The 12,721-nt window shown below is 48.8% G+C and overlaps 2 protein-coding genes across 2 annotated transcripts in view; one reads left to right on the forward strand and one right to left on the reverse strand.

Moving 5' to 3' along the window:
• Positions 1 to 12,721, reverse strand: part of LOC144149266 (inositol-trisphosphate 3-kinase A-like) — a 488,782-nt gene that overhangs the window by 109,549 nt on the left and 366,512 nt on the right. The gene's annotated exons all lie outside the window — the stretch shown is intronic.
• LOC144149408 (uncharacterized) lies at positions 4,520 to 11,055 on the forward strand. The gene is made up of 4 exons (XM_077680969.1): positions 4,520 to 4,552; positions 6,340 to 6,469; positions 8,782 to 9,163; positions 10,534 to 11,055. Exons 1-4 carry the CDS (start codon positions 4,537 to 4,539, stop codon positions 10,846 to 10,848), a joined length of 843 nt encoding a protein of 280 aa, XP_077537095.1. The 5' UTR covers positions 4,520 to 4,536; the 3' UTR covers positions 10,849 to 11,055.

The following is a 12,721-nucleotide window of genomic DNA, read 5'->3' on the forward strand; positions in this document are numbered from 1 at the left end:
CCGATCTTAGCTACCAGGAGTGAAAGCTGGAGGATCCACCGCTGACTTTTTTGGGGGTGGTTTACGGCCCTATTTCGTTTTCATTTAATAATAGGGTCATAGATATATAAAGCAGGAACTGTTAATAACTCTTTTTGCTCTTTTCTCTTGCGCTTTTTCCTTTACTATTATTTCTAACACTGCTACTACTACCACCACCACTACTAATGGTAATAATAGCAAAGAATATCGCTACTTCGACAAATTTCGAAAACACATCTTGGAGCAAAGAATAGATATACGGGAAGGGGGGGGGGGGAGGGAAGCAAGAAAAGCACAAACGAATATCGATATCTGATAAAATGATGGCAGCGCGAAGATGTGACAACCCAACGACTTCGACTGGGAAAAAGAACTACACGTGTGTGCCTTCACCACCCGGTACAAATAATTCTTTTCCTCTTTATCGTTGTTTCTGGCGAGGACGATTACGATTTTGCTTTCTGTAAAAGGAAGGATAACTAACTAACTAAATAAATAAATAAACAAATAAAGAAATAAATAGTGGTCGACGCTGGAGCTAGCACAACAAAACGTTTCCCTCAAAAAAGACAACAACGCCAAACCAAGCACAAGACATACAACAATAAACGCGCGTGACGGTACAGCCTCTCGTGCGCTCCAGCTTTAAGCCAAAAAGGATATATTTATTACGAGCAAGTCGCTGAAGGTGTACGAGTGCCAAGGGAAGCGACGTGTCACATACTAAACAGCGTCGCATAAAAGCACAATTAATGTCCACACGTGGGTCGCCAGGTCGCATAAAACGGCCGTTCCAGTAAGAGTTACGGGGAAACACAATGGGACAAAGGCTCCGTTCGAATATGGCGCGCCACGCCGATCAGACCGTGACGGGGTGACGCATCTTGGTGCATCTTTTTTATGGCGCATCGTCGTTCATTGTCACGAAAGTAAAAGCTGACGTTAGCGCTTAAACAAAACGGAGGACACCGAGGGGAAAAAGTGGAGACAAAGAACACATGCGTTTGGACTTTTCTTTTCGACGCCACCGCGTAACGAGAATATATGCACGCGTGCTCCAAATTTGCTGCACGTATCAAATTCACGTGAAAAAAAAAAGACCTGTGTATTAAATTATCAATAGAAAAGTTAACGTCTCGTTACAGGTGACTCCTTCAGTGGCATGCTCAGACGGCAGGCCTTTCGACACACAAGCGCTTCTGCATTTGTCTCCGGTAACCCCGCTATAGACAGCTTTGCGTAGCCGTGCTATTTCTGAAAAACCTGTTTATAGGTGTGACGCATTTGCTACACCTAAGGTGCACGTTGGACTCCACGCATGCGCAGTCACAATGACGCTATTTCTAGCGTTCAAAACACTTGCGCACCGGGTCCCCAAGACGAGACATGCAAGCAGCTTGCATAAACAAGGGCGACCGTTGAGAAGTTCGGCGAGCGCGCAACCCTCATTTCCTCCGTTTACCTAGTCGCTGCAACTTCTTTAGTATAGTTTTTATAGTACTAAAGTTTCGAAGTTTTTATAGTTATACTAAAGTTTTACTATATTTTTTATACTACCCGCGCTTTCATTTGCTCTTGGCCACATGTTCCACCTGTTCTGAATTCACTGCTACAATGCACGGGCCCGACATCACTGGTGAAGTGCTTCACAATCGGAAGTGAAGTGACCCATCACTGGTGACGCCACTTTCGGCATGAAATTGCACCCAGTCATAAAGTCAGCTTGTCTTCAAGCGTAAACCTCCTCGTCCACACAAGCCAGACAACCCCATGTGAAGATGATGCGGCCTTAAATATCCTTGAAATGACCTTGCTGCGTTCCTTCCAAAACCGAGGCTTAACGAGGCCGAGCACTGACTTCTTTACCTAGCCTTTTCAAAGAAAATGTCATCTTGCAGACCATTATAATATGTGACCAGACACCATAGCAAACAGTGGCCGAAGAACCCTTTCAACAACGTTTTGAAGAAACAGTGAACTGAAAATCCCCATTATTTTCACTTTTCCCCGAGCGGGAGAGTTACCTGGTCGTTACAGTAATCCGCCTGACAACATCTCCAAAGCATCATGCTCAGTCGCCAGGCATGAGCTTCACGCTTCCGGAAAATATAACACCCCTAGGATTTCCTTGGTGCGAGCGCATCGCGAATAGATATATGCCGAACACACTGTTGGCATACATACGTGCATTTACAAGGCGAATTCATACTCACATAAACATCATCACTTACGCGTTCCATTAATTTGGCCTGATTGTGAACTCCCCTGAGCGAGCACTCACGAAGAGTTCATGCGGTTTGATAAGTGGTCTCGTTCATTCGCGTACCGCTCGACTTGTCTCTGGAAAATGACACGGGTGGGCTCGCGTGACGTGTCATTCCACACACCGCCGAACAAACATCTTAACAATGTGCTTTAAGAAAGCGTTGGAAACAGAGAGCAGCTTTGCGGCATGAAAAACGTTGTCCTCTGTTTTCTCTGAGACGTCGGAGCACCCACGCGATTCCCTGCTATAGACGCTCACCCGTGAAAAGGTGTTCGCATTCTGATGCGGCCCCCGCACCACCTGACATCATTTCTGGTATCGTTACGCAGGTAGCTTCCCACACAAAACACCGAAATCGAAGGCACACGAATTGTCATACAATAGAAGTGACCAAACTATAGAGCGCGGCACCCCACGCGAGGTTCGTTCGCACGCTGCAGGCCGAATACCTCACGTTGATCTATGTATAGTGAAGATACCCTACGAAATTGCGGTCGACGCTATCCGACATGCTGAGGACGTGGGCCGTGGCGCTGGCTGCTACTGCCCTGGTACGATTTGAATCGAATTCTCCCTCTTCGTTTATCTCCACCACGATGAGAGCTCAGATCTGTCGTAGAAAGGGCAACAAAAAAGGTAAAACTCCGAGTGCAGCGTGTAATGATGCAGTCAGGGCAAGGGAGGCAGCGGGATGAGGAGATATGTAGGAATATAACTGTTCTTTAAACTCCCACAATTGAGCGCGAAAATTTCAGACAAGGGACGTGACATATGAAGACAGGTGCTACTTGGGTCTTTAAGAGTTGTCAGTGTCACTTTCAAGTGAGCTTGGTGTTCTCCGTATTTTCGTTTGCAATGCTCCACACACAAAAAAAGCGATCAGGCTTCTGAGGGATGGGATGATATGGAAGTCGCTGGGAGGGGCCTTCAGCCTGAAATGATCAGCCAGTGGCTACTTCTGCTGCTGATGATGATTATGGTCATGATGATGAGGATGATAACAATGAGGGTGGTAGGAACTAATGAGAGCATAGGGAAGCAGAGCGAAACGGTCACGGTGAGTGAATGCCGAAAACACGAACGCATACTTCTGACTTTGCTGCGGGTGATTCTGTATTTCTTATTTACCGTAAAAACCCGCGTATAATACGAGGTTTTTTTCCAAATTTTACTCTGTTAAATTTGTGCCTCGTATTATATGTGGATCCCAAAGTTTTCCCCCGAGAATTTGCACTTTCGGTTACAGCGGAGGGAGCGCCATCTTGCTGTGGTGTTAGCTGGCTGCTGCTTCTCTCAGCCGGCGCCATTTTGATTGTTTTGACTACGCGAAGGATCTCGGCACGTTCACCGCAAGTCTATCAAGATGTCGGGTGCACTAAAACAGTATTCGGCTGCAATTAAAAGAAAAGTTATTTTATGTGCCGAGACCATCAGAAATTGCGCTGCAGGACGACAGTTCGGCGTTAACGAAGGCAGCATTCGTGGGTGGAGAAAGCAACTGGTGCTTGACTGGATAAAGTTTGTGTGGTGTCGGCGGCCTGGAGCACTGTTGGGGATTCCCGTCAGTGCTCGTGTTGGACGCCTTTCGCTGCCACCTGGCCGATTCCGTGAAGAAGTTGTTGCACGAACCCCGCACCGAACTCATTGTCATGCCAGGAGGAATGACATCCCAGCAGCTGCAACCGCTAGACATTTGCATCAACAAGCCTCTCAAAGACTGCATCGGGTCCTGCTACCAAGAGTGGATGAGGACAGGATACCCGTAAGTGACAGCTACGGAATGGCTGACGCGGGTTTCTCTAGCGGTGCTTTGTGGCTGGATCGCGGATGCGTGGGCCAGCATTCCAGAGGAGCTCGTCAGTCGCTCTTTTAAGAAATGCGGCATCTCGAACGCCCTTGATAGCACTGAGGACCACTTTCTGTGGGAAGACATTTCCGACAAGGCGACTTCAGCAGACAGCGGCAGCGACCCTGACGATGACTAAACGGACGTCGGGAGACAGTGCCAGCGAAAACTGACAAAGACTGAACGGTAACTGCAGTGCAAATAAATGTTTTATGTGCTCTTTACCTCGCATTATATGCGGATGAAAACTTTTTTTCTGATTTTGATGTCCCCGAATTACACCTCGTATTATACGCGGGTTTTTACGGGTATTTCTTATTTTTTACTTTTTTCTTAACGCATTTCCCATTTATTAAATGAGCATTTCTTTGTTCTTTATCTGCCACAGTTTCTGCCCCCATGCATGGAGGTGTCGGGAGGTAAGTCATCTTCCTTCATAATTGAAAGCACAAATTTTCGCGTTGGAAAACAAAAATGCCAAAAATGCCGAACAGGGGGATCTCTGCGAGGGTTGGTACAGGGATGCGAAGTTCACATGTATTGGCTTAGTCACGATAATAAGACCCCGAGTGAGAGATCACTATTTTTCCCCCTGTAAGCAATATTCTTCGAGGCACTTAAGTCCGGCTGCAATGCGAAAGCCCGATCACTTATTTTGCGATACTTAATAAATATGGTAATGGATAATGGTGAACAGCCTTTATTGGTATGAGGAAGGCATATATGCCGTTCACGGGAAGAGAGAGGGTGAGTGCAAGAAGAGATAACGCCTTTGTGTAATTACGGCTGAAGAGATGAGGGAGCTAACCTGCGGCAATACAGCGGCCGAGAACAAGAGCGCAGGTCCAGGCTCCGTGCACGCGTAACTTGTGATAGCATAGTCGCCTAATTCATCTACGTTTCCAAGTTTCATCCACGTTTTTCTACGTTTTTCTTCAGTATGAACACACCCACCACCTGTCATCATATTTTCTGTTCTTACCGATTCGTTTGACCGTGGAGGAGACCCCGATTTTTAGGGCGAAGCACCTTAGGGGTTCGGGCTGTCGGCGTATCATGTCGTCGTCGTCGTCGTCGTTCATAGTCGTATTATCATGTGTTCGCGGTAATAAAACACCGGGACGCTCATTTTCCAACGCCTCGTGCTAGAACGTAACGCGTACTACGAGAACACGGTGTGACATTCGTCTTTCGTTCGCGCTTGCTTCTATTTCGCTCCGTACTCGCTTTAACATTAAAATTTGTAGTTCTCCGTTTCGAATTTCAATTCTCCGTCCTAGTAATTGGGATGTCGCGTATATCAGCGTGCGCCGTGTGGGAAGACGGACACTTACCATCTTTGATTTAATGCACTTATACACTGCATGCTTCGCCCCTTTTTAGGTTTCACGTTAGCGGAGATAGCCCATTTCTTTCAAACGAAAGTGTTTTATGCCCGGGTACACCAAGATCTGACAGGCGTCATATCCGTCACGGAAATGACGTCGCCAGAAAAAATAGTTTTATTGACGCGGCTGCGCCCGGATTCGAGCCCCGAACTCTCTCGACGCAACGGGAGGTATACAGCGCTGTGCCCACTGGGCTACGAATTCCAGCGCAAGTAAGGCTACGAACGCGCCTTATATCTTTCCCAATACTTTTTTTATTAATTCAGATGGTGCTGCCGTCTACGAGAAGTGAAGCGAAGTAGTTCATCATGACACTAATGAGCGCCGACGTACAGTTGGCGCCTCGATATGCCAGCGTCTTCGTTTACGGGGGACGCGGGTGAATTGAGGCACCCTCCGCCACCTACTGCTTTCGGTTTCGGTTCAGTTTCGTTCGCACGGTTTTCAAGGGGCTGTGGTTTCAGTCGGCTTTACGCAGTGCTCCGGTGCGTGCAATCCAGTGTCTAACGTTGATACGTCTAACGGCGCCATACCGACAAAATATGAATTGCGATGCGCAAGTTTATACGGATGCACAATGAGAATTCAACTGTTCCTGTGAAGGCACTTCCCTTTCGTGTTTTACTGATTCTTATGAAAGAGGCATCAACCGAATTTTTTCTAACTTGCTCCAGTTTCTCCTCAATCGGGCCTTAGGTTGGCGCGCTCATCCCTCCATTACGTCCCCCAACACGAACACTGGCGCGTGCAGGGTGCTCTTGTGTTGTCTCGTGGTCGCGTGCTCAACAGTTCCACTTTTGCCCTCGTTGTCTCAACAGCGGTGTTCAACCTGGACGTGGCTTTTGAAGAGTACGCCCGGCAACAAGCGAAGAAACACGGCACACACGTATCCTGGACAGACTGCTGGCACAACCATTCACACCTGAAGGAGCACAGATTATACAAGCCGTGAGTACACAGCGGGGAAAAATGGCTGCGCTTAGCTCAGCCAACTTACTATATGCAAAGCAAAAGCTTGGCTTAGTCTGTTTGAGTCTTGGCTTCGCTTGGTTAACCTTTCATATAGCTGTGTTGCTGACCACGGCTCAACGCCGTTCGGTCCCGTGCAACGCTCACAGCCGCGTCGCTTTCATTCGCGGCGGACGCGGTGTTCCTCTTCGCTGTGCGCAAGATTAGTCGCGTAGCCCGGGACGACCGAGCGGCGCACGCGTGGGAGGCGGCGGGGTTGGTCGCCTGCGGATCAGAGCTGAGCGCCCGAAACCGCGGCGGCCGCCGCCGCTAGTTGAGCAGAACGACTGAAAACGGGGCCTTGTGGGGAGCGCCGAAAGCGGGCCCGGCGAATACGCTTCAAGAGGTGTGTCGCTGGGGGTGTGTCTGAGGTCAAAAAGGTGAATTTGCGCATCCACGGCTAAACCACTGGACGAAAGTAGTCAAGCTTTGCTTCAAAAAGTATAGTGCCACGAAGCCAACCACTAACTTAGAGCATGAAATGCTAGCGACCCGCTACGCCGCGACGTCTATGGGCCGTTTCATGAAGAAAGCGCCACGCAGTCGCATCTCAGGCCAGGCTCTAAAAACGTGTTGTAACAATATAGAAAGTTGGGCGAGTTAATTTGCGTTCATCTTGGTGCAGAACCTTCGTGCTTTCTTTCTCATTTCTCCGCGCTGTTCCTCATCAAGAGGAGATAAAAATTCTCGTGTACACCCTATTTAACGCTCCTTGAATAGCCTCGGGCAGTCCAAATTAAGCCGGAACCATTCACCACGTTGCGCCTATAGCGACCTTACGCGTAGCTCCCGCACGCCACACCGCGAATCTGCACATAGTAAGCCTTCGTTTTAACGTAATCGCTTTATTAGATGCGACGCATCTCTTGCTCTGAGGCATGTCCTTCCTGCGTCGGCGTCGACGGCGTCAGCACGCCACCTGCGCATGCGCGACTCTCCTCCGCTCTTCTCTCCGACAGCTGTGCGCAACACTCTCACTCCGTCTCATTATCATAAACAACAGCTGCGTGCGTGCGCTTCGCTCGCTTCGCTCCGCTCCCGTCGCGCAAGTGCGCGCATGCGCGACTGTCCTCAGCTGTCTCCTCTCCTTCAGGCGCTGTGAATATAAAGCGGGTAGCGCGCTGCGGCGGTTCAGTCAGCGCTCGCTCTCGTTCGACTTCGCGTCCCAACGTTTCACCCAATTTAGAGAATCAACTCATCGGAAACATCAATTGAACCCTCCGATGCGTCGCATCACACCAGGGTTCCCTCGCGGGAAGATGGGCGTAATTTTTGAATTGCCGCTTTATTTTTTTTTCGCGGGTCCTACGCCAGTGCATGGAGAGACCACAATACCCATTTTTAAGAAAATGCCAGTTATATGCCAGGATGCGGTACACCGCGACGCCCAATCTTTCGCGGGACAAACGCATCACGCAAGAGACTTACACATGCCCAAATCTATTCTACCACACTCGCCAGTGGATGAGAAGAGCAAGCTGCAGTGATAAACGCAGAATAACAAACAAAGCCTCAATAAATGAAGGAAAAAATGTCGTTGGGCACGCAATGTGACATAAGCAAGAAGTTGGTCATAACTATTACACATCGGATGGAACGATAATTACGGGGAGGCGTAGAACACTAGATACAGATGCGAGGCTGTATTTAGTCCGCAATGCACGAGAAAGGAATACTTAAAGATCATCAAGACAGGTCTTCACCTCGCCGTGGCCGTACAACCTCTCATGACGAAATTCCTAGCCGGGGCAGTTAAGTCTGCCTAAGTGCTTTGAAGGGGAAGCCCGGCGTACTATTGCGACGGGGAGATTTTATATACACGTCCACCCGAGAACACAGCAGCCACGCTTTTTACAGTCTTTAATCCATCTTATTTCCTCTTAATCCGCCCTAATTCCTCTTAACCCACCTTAATCCCGCTTTCCTAACCATTGCTATCAATCACTAATCGATGATTAACCTGTCTGATAGCATCTTCATAACCGTAATCCATTTTAATACCCCTTACTAATCTTTACTATCAATCACTTATCAGTAATTAACTTCGGTAATCATTCACCGCGTCTTATACACGGCTGGTGTGCTTTGGTACGCTTCTAACATTCCTTTGGTTTTGTACCCTTTTTGTCGACGCCGGAGTCATTCAAGGTCACCTTCCAATGAGACATACAAGAAGTTCGTCTTAATGATGATAATGACGACGACGGCGATGCTGGAGACGCTAGTTCACCCCCTGACTAAATCACTCGCAGGTACCAGGTGTCACTTCAGGCGGGGCGGTTCTGGCTGGAAGGCGAGACACAAGTGGTCAGGAAACCGAGCGTCGTCTACAGCCACAAGTACGTGAACAGGCAGTCTTCAAGCATCAAGGCCTTCGCTGCGCAGTCGCTGCGACGAGAGGAGACCACCAGCTTCACCACCGTCAAGGGCTTCGAGTGCAACGCGTCGTCGACCTTCGCGGCGACCATCAGCGACGTCATCGGGCTTGGCACGGCGTTCCATTTGAACGTGATGCTCCACAAGACTAACACGGAGACTAAGACGACCACGAAGACAATAGGAATCGACCTGGAGGTCCGGGTGCCTTCCAAGAGCGAGGTCTCCGTCGAATGGCACGTCACTCAGGTCCAAAAGGTGGGCAGTGCTACTGGTCTTCCTGGGATCCCTTCCCTAACACCTTCACCCTTTCCCGGGCCTCGGCTGCAGCCGTGCCTCGGCCTCTTTCCAAACCCAGTTTCTGCAAGCGGACGCGTTCTATTCAGTCATTTCTCTGTGAGGGTACCCCTCCTACCCTGTTCATTTGATTGATTGATTGATTGATTGATTGATTGATTGATTGATTGATTGATTGATTGATTGATTGGTTGATTGATTGATTGATTGATTGATTGATTGATTGATTGATTGATTGATTGATTGATTGATTGGTTGGTTGGTTGGTTGATTGTAGGTTTTAACGTGCCGACGCAAAGCGGGCGATGAGGCGCGCCGTAGTGGAGGGCTCCGGATTAATTTTGACCCCCTGGGGATCTTTGACGTGCGCCAAAATCTCGTGTACATGGGCGTTTCTGCTTTTCGCCTCCACCAGAAAAGTGGCCGCCACGGCCGGGAATTGAACCCGCGCCCTGGTGCTCATCATCCTACCCTGCTCAGGGGCTAGAAATAAACAGCGTCACTATAAAAAATTATCTGTTCTTATTGCCCGTCAACTACAAAATGCGGATAATTCCTAGTATGTCCCCGTAGTTTCAGTTCCTTTTGTTTCTTTGTTGCCGCGGTTGTGCGTTTTATGAAGGGCCAAACACATGCGCGGAAAAGGACGCGTTTCCCTCTCCGGAAACCGGTCTGGCCAATGGCGGGTCAGCCATCAGGAATCCGCATGAAGGCTGCCGGACCGGGTTGAGAGAGGGGCGGAAAGCGCGCGCGGAAACGCGTCCTTTTCTGCAGAAGTGTTTCGGCCTTAAAGGGACCCTGAAACACTTTCGATAAACGCTTTCACTCTTTTCTTCGCGTCTGCAAGCACTGCGAAAGCTACAGTTATCGCCAGCACGGAGCGGCACTGCATGATTTCCCCGTCGCTCCAGATACGACTTTCGTTTCTGCTTTGTTTTTGTGGCTTTATTTTTAAAGTTTTTATCGAAAAGTGTTCATTACTGCAACTGAAGGAAAACCGGCCAGCAGCCGCTACATGGCCCCAGTGACGTAATTTGGGCCGTCAAAGAACGTCAAGACCCGGAAAGAGGGAAAAATCTTTTGAGCGAGTTTACAAGTTATCTGATGGGAATAGAGCAGTAAGTTATCTGATGGGCAAAGAGCAGTAATTTTCGGCTGAGCTACTTTGCGGCCCCTAATCTAAGTACTGGGTGTGCTGGGTGACTACGCTCTGCAAGCATTTCAGATTTCAAAAAAAAAGTTGAAAAAAGTGTTTTTGGGTCCCTTTAATACAACGAGTGCGAAACCGACTCTACTTGCACCTTCCTCACGCTCATATGTCCTCGTTGCAGGATATTCCGTGGCGCCTACAGGTGATCGCGTCTGGCTACTGCGCCGTCTGGTATGACCGGAAAGTGGAGGGACATTTCCTCCACTTCCTTCCCTTGACGTTCCTCGTCGGATTCGCCCCCGAGCTGGAGCGCGTCGGGCCCCGCACAGTGTCGTACACGGCCGAGGGCGTCCTCAGCTCCGTGGACACCGCGGAGCACAACGTGTTCGTCAAAGAGGTTCTCCCCGGAAACAGCACGTCACGGAGAGCCGGCCGTTGCAAGCCGAAAGGACGGGGCGAGAAGCCGAGCGCTCGGAGGTTGGGCCACACAGGCTGAAGCGAAGTCGCTGCCTGGAATTCCGCGCGCGTGACACGGGATGAGCAGGACGCTATTCGCAGTGAATAAAGATAGCTGCAGCTGTTTTAAATACTGAAGAATTTCCATGAGGATGCAACAAGCAAACCAACGTGTCCGCCTGTAACGCTTTCGCCGCCTACGCAAATTGCCATTAATAAAAATTGCTACAGCATTGGTAGTTTCATACAAGACCACTAACGTTGTACCTAGAAGATAACTTCTCAGCAATACACTTGTGTATGCAAGTGAAACCAACTTTTACGTGGGACCCTATGGTAGGTATAAAAAGCGGTAGGTATAAAGACCTTTGGTCCATCATACCTGATTTTAACAGACCCTTGTATTGCCCCTGAAAAAAAAAAAAAAAACCTATCTTACACCGCATTTGCGTACAGCAGTGAATCCAACTTTAATGTGGCTCGGTGCGTCGCAAAGAGGCTTACGCACGCATCCGACGATTCCCACTTGGAGAATAACGTCTTTTTGAACTTTATGACGATTACTAATTGGGAAGTACGTTCTGCATTTTTTCCTTCCAAGAGAAGAGAGGAAATGAATGTGTACTAGAGCATGTGCATGTGTATTTGAGGGCGCGAGCGCGCCATGAAGACCGACAAATAAACATAAACAAAAAAATTTGCACAGCTTGCACTAGTGGTGCAAGGCTGGAGAAACAGCAGAGCTGGCCGTCCCTCTTCCTTCGTCGGAGACGCGGCTGTTGCACCTCATATGGTTTTCCGAACTTGCCGCTGAAAGCCCTCCATGACTGGCAGGCCCGGATCGTTTTCGTCCGCAAACTTTCACATCTCTCCCAAAGTGGACCGCGTTAGCACGCGCTAGAAAGAGCCCGCGGCAACCGGCTTCGCGAACTCGGCGTCTGTAGCGCGAACTCGGCGCCTATGCTCCCCTCTTTAGGCGCAAACGCACGTGAACTGGCGAGGAGAACAGCATGCGAGAGATGGCGCCACGAACGCAATCGCGTAAAGCCGGTTTCACAAAGGTTAAAGGAGCCATGAAGAGAAAATACAACTTCGTTTAATTTGAAAGAACTAGGATTCAGTATCTCACTCAGCTTCATTACAGCCACAAAATATGTTTTTTAACGAAAAAAGAGCAAAAAGTATTTAAAACTTTCAAATTTTGCGCCACAGTGACGTGTTATGAGCAAGAATGACGTCATACGGGCCAACAATAAAATATAATTTTCAGTGCGTTAACTGCACGTTGAGCATTCAAGTGATGCGGTCAAATGGAACTAGAGGCCCCATTACAGACGTCCAGTCATGTGTCGTCGCGACAGGTGAGTTAGGCGGCCGCCAATCGCACAAACAAGGTTCCGTGACGTCATAGAAAATTTGCGGGAAATTGGCTAAGGGGTCGCGACTGCTTCGCACGTTTTCTTCAATATCTCCGTTATTTTTTCGAAGATTGCGATGACATTGGTATCATTGTTATCGGGACTAAGCAGTCTTTCTAGTAAACCCAACTTGTATTTTGTCTTCATGGCTCCTCAGACCACGGCAAGCGTTTTTTTTTTCCCTGGTTCGTCTCCTTTTGTTGCACGCGGCGGCAGTATTTTAATTGCTTTCTGTTGTGCCTTACTTTTGGGGGTTAGGTCATCGCTTTTTTCGTCCTTTTATTATTCATTTCCAACCTCCCAAGCCCATGTGCGCATTTGCCTTCCCGTGTCGTAATGAGGCTGCCTGGGAAGGCGAGATGGGATGTTGTTTGCACGCTCTGGGCGCCCAAATTCGCTGTTAGGTTTAGTTATTCTCCCCCGCTTCGCAATTAACCCGTTTGGCTCGAATACTTGCGAAAACTACTATCTGCCCTTTTTACTTGTAATTGCGCA

This window comes from Haemaphysalis longicornis, unplaced genomic scaffold (assembly GCF_048455015.1).
Source record: "Haemaphysalis longicornis isolate Haplotype H1 unplaced genomic scaffold, Haemaphysalis longicornis Haplotype H1 scaffold_8, whole genome shotgun sequence".
Lineage (NCBI taxonomy): Eukaryota > Metazoa > Arthropoda > Arachnida > Ixodida > Ixodidae > Haemaphysalis > Haemaphysalis longicornis.

What these genes read in the sequence shown, in the direction of transcription:
- LOC144149408 (XM_077680969.1), top strand. An exon ending in GAGCACAGATTATACAAGCC is followed by an intron (nt 6,470 to 8,781) that starts GTGAGTACACAG and finishes AATCACTCGCAG; the next exon opens with GTACCAGGTGTCACTTCAGG. An exon ending in ACGTCACTCAGGTCCAAAAG is followed by an intron (nt 9,164 to 10,533) that starts GTGGGCAGTGCT and finishes TCCTCGTTGCAG; the next exon opens with GATATTCCGTGGCGCCTACA.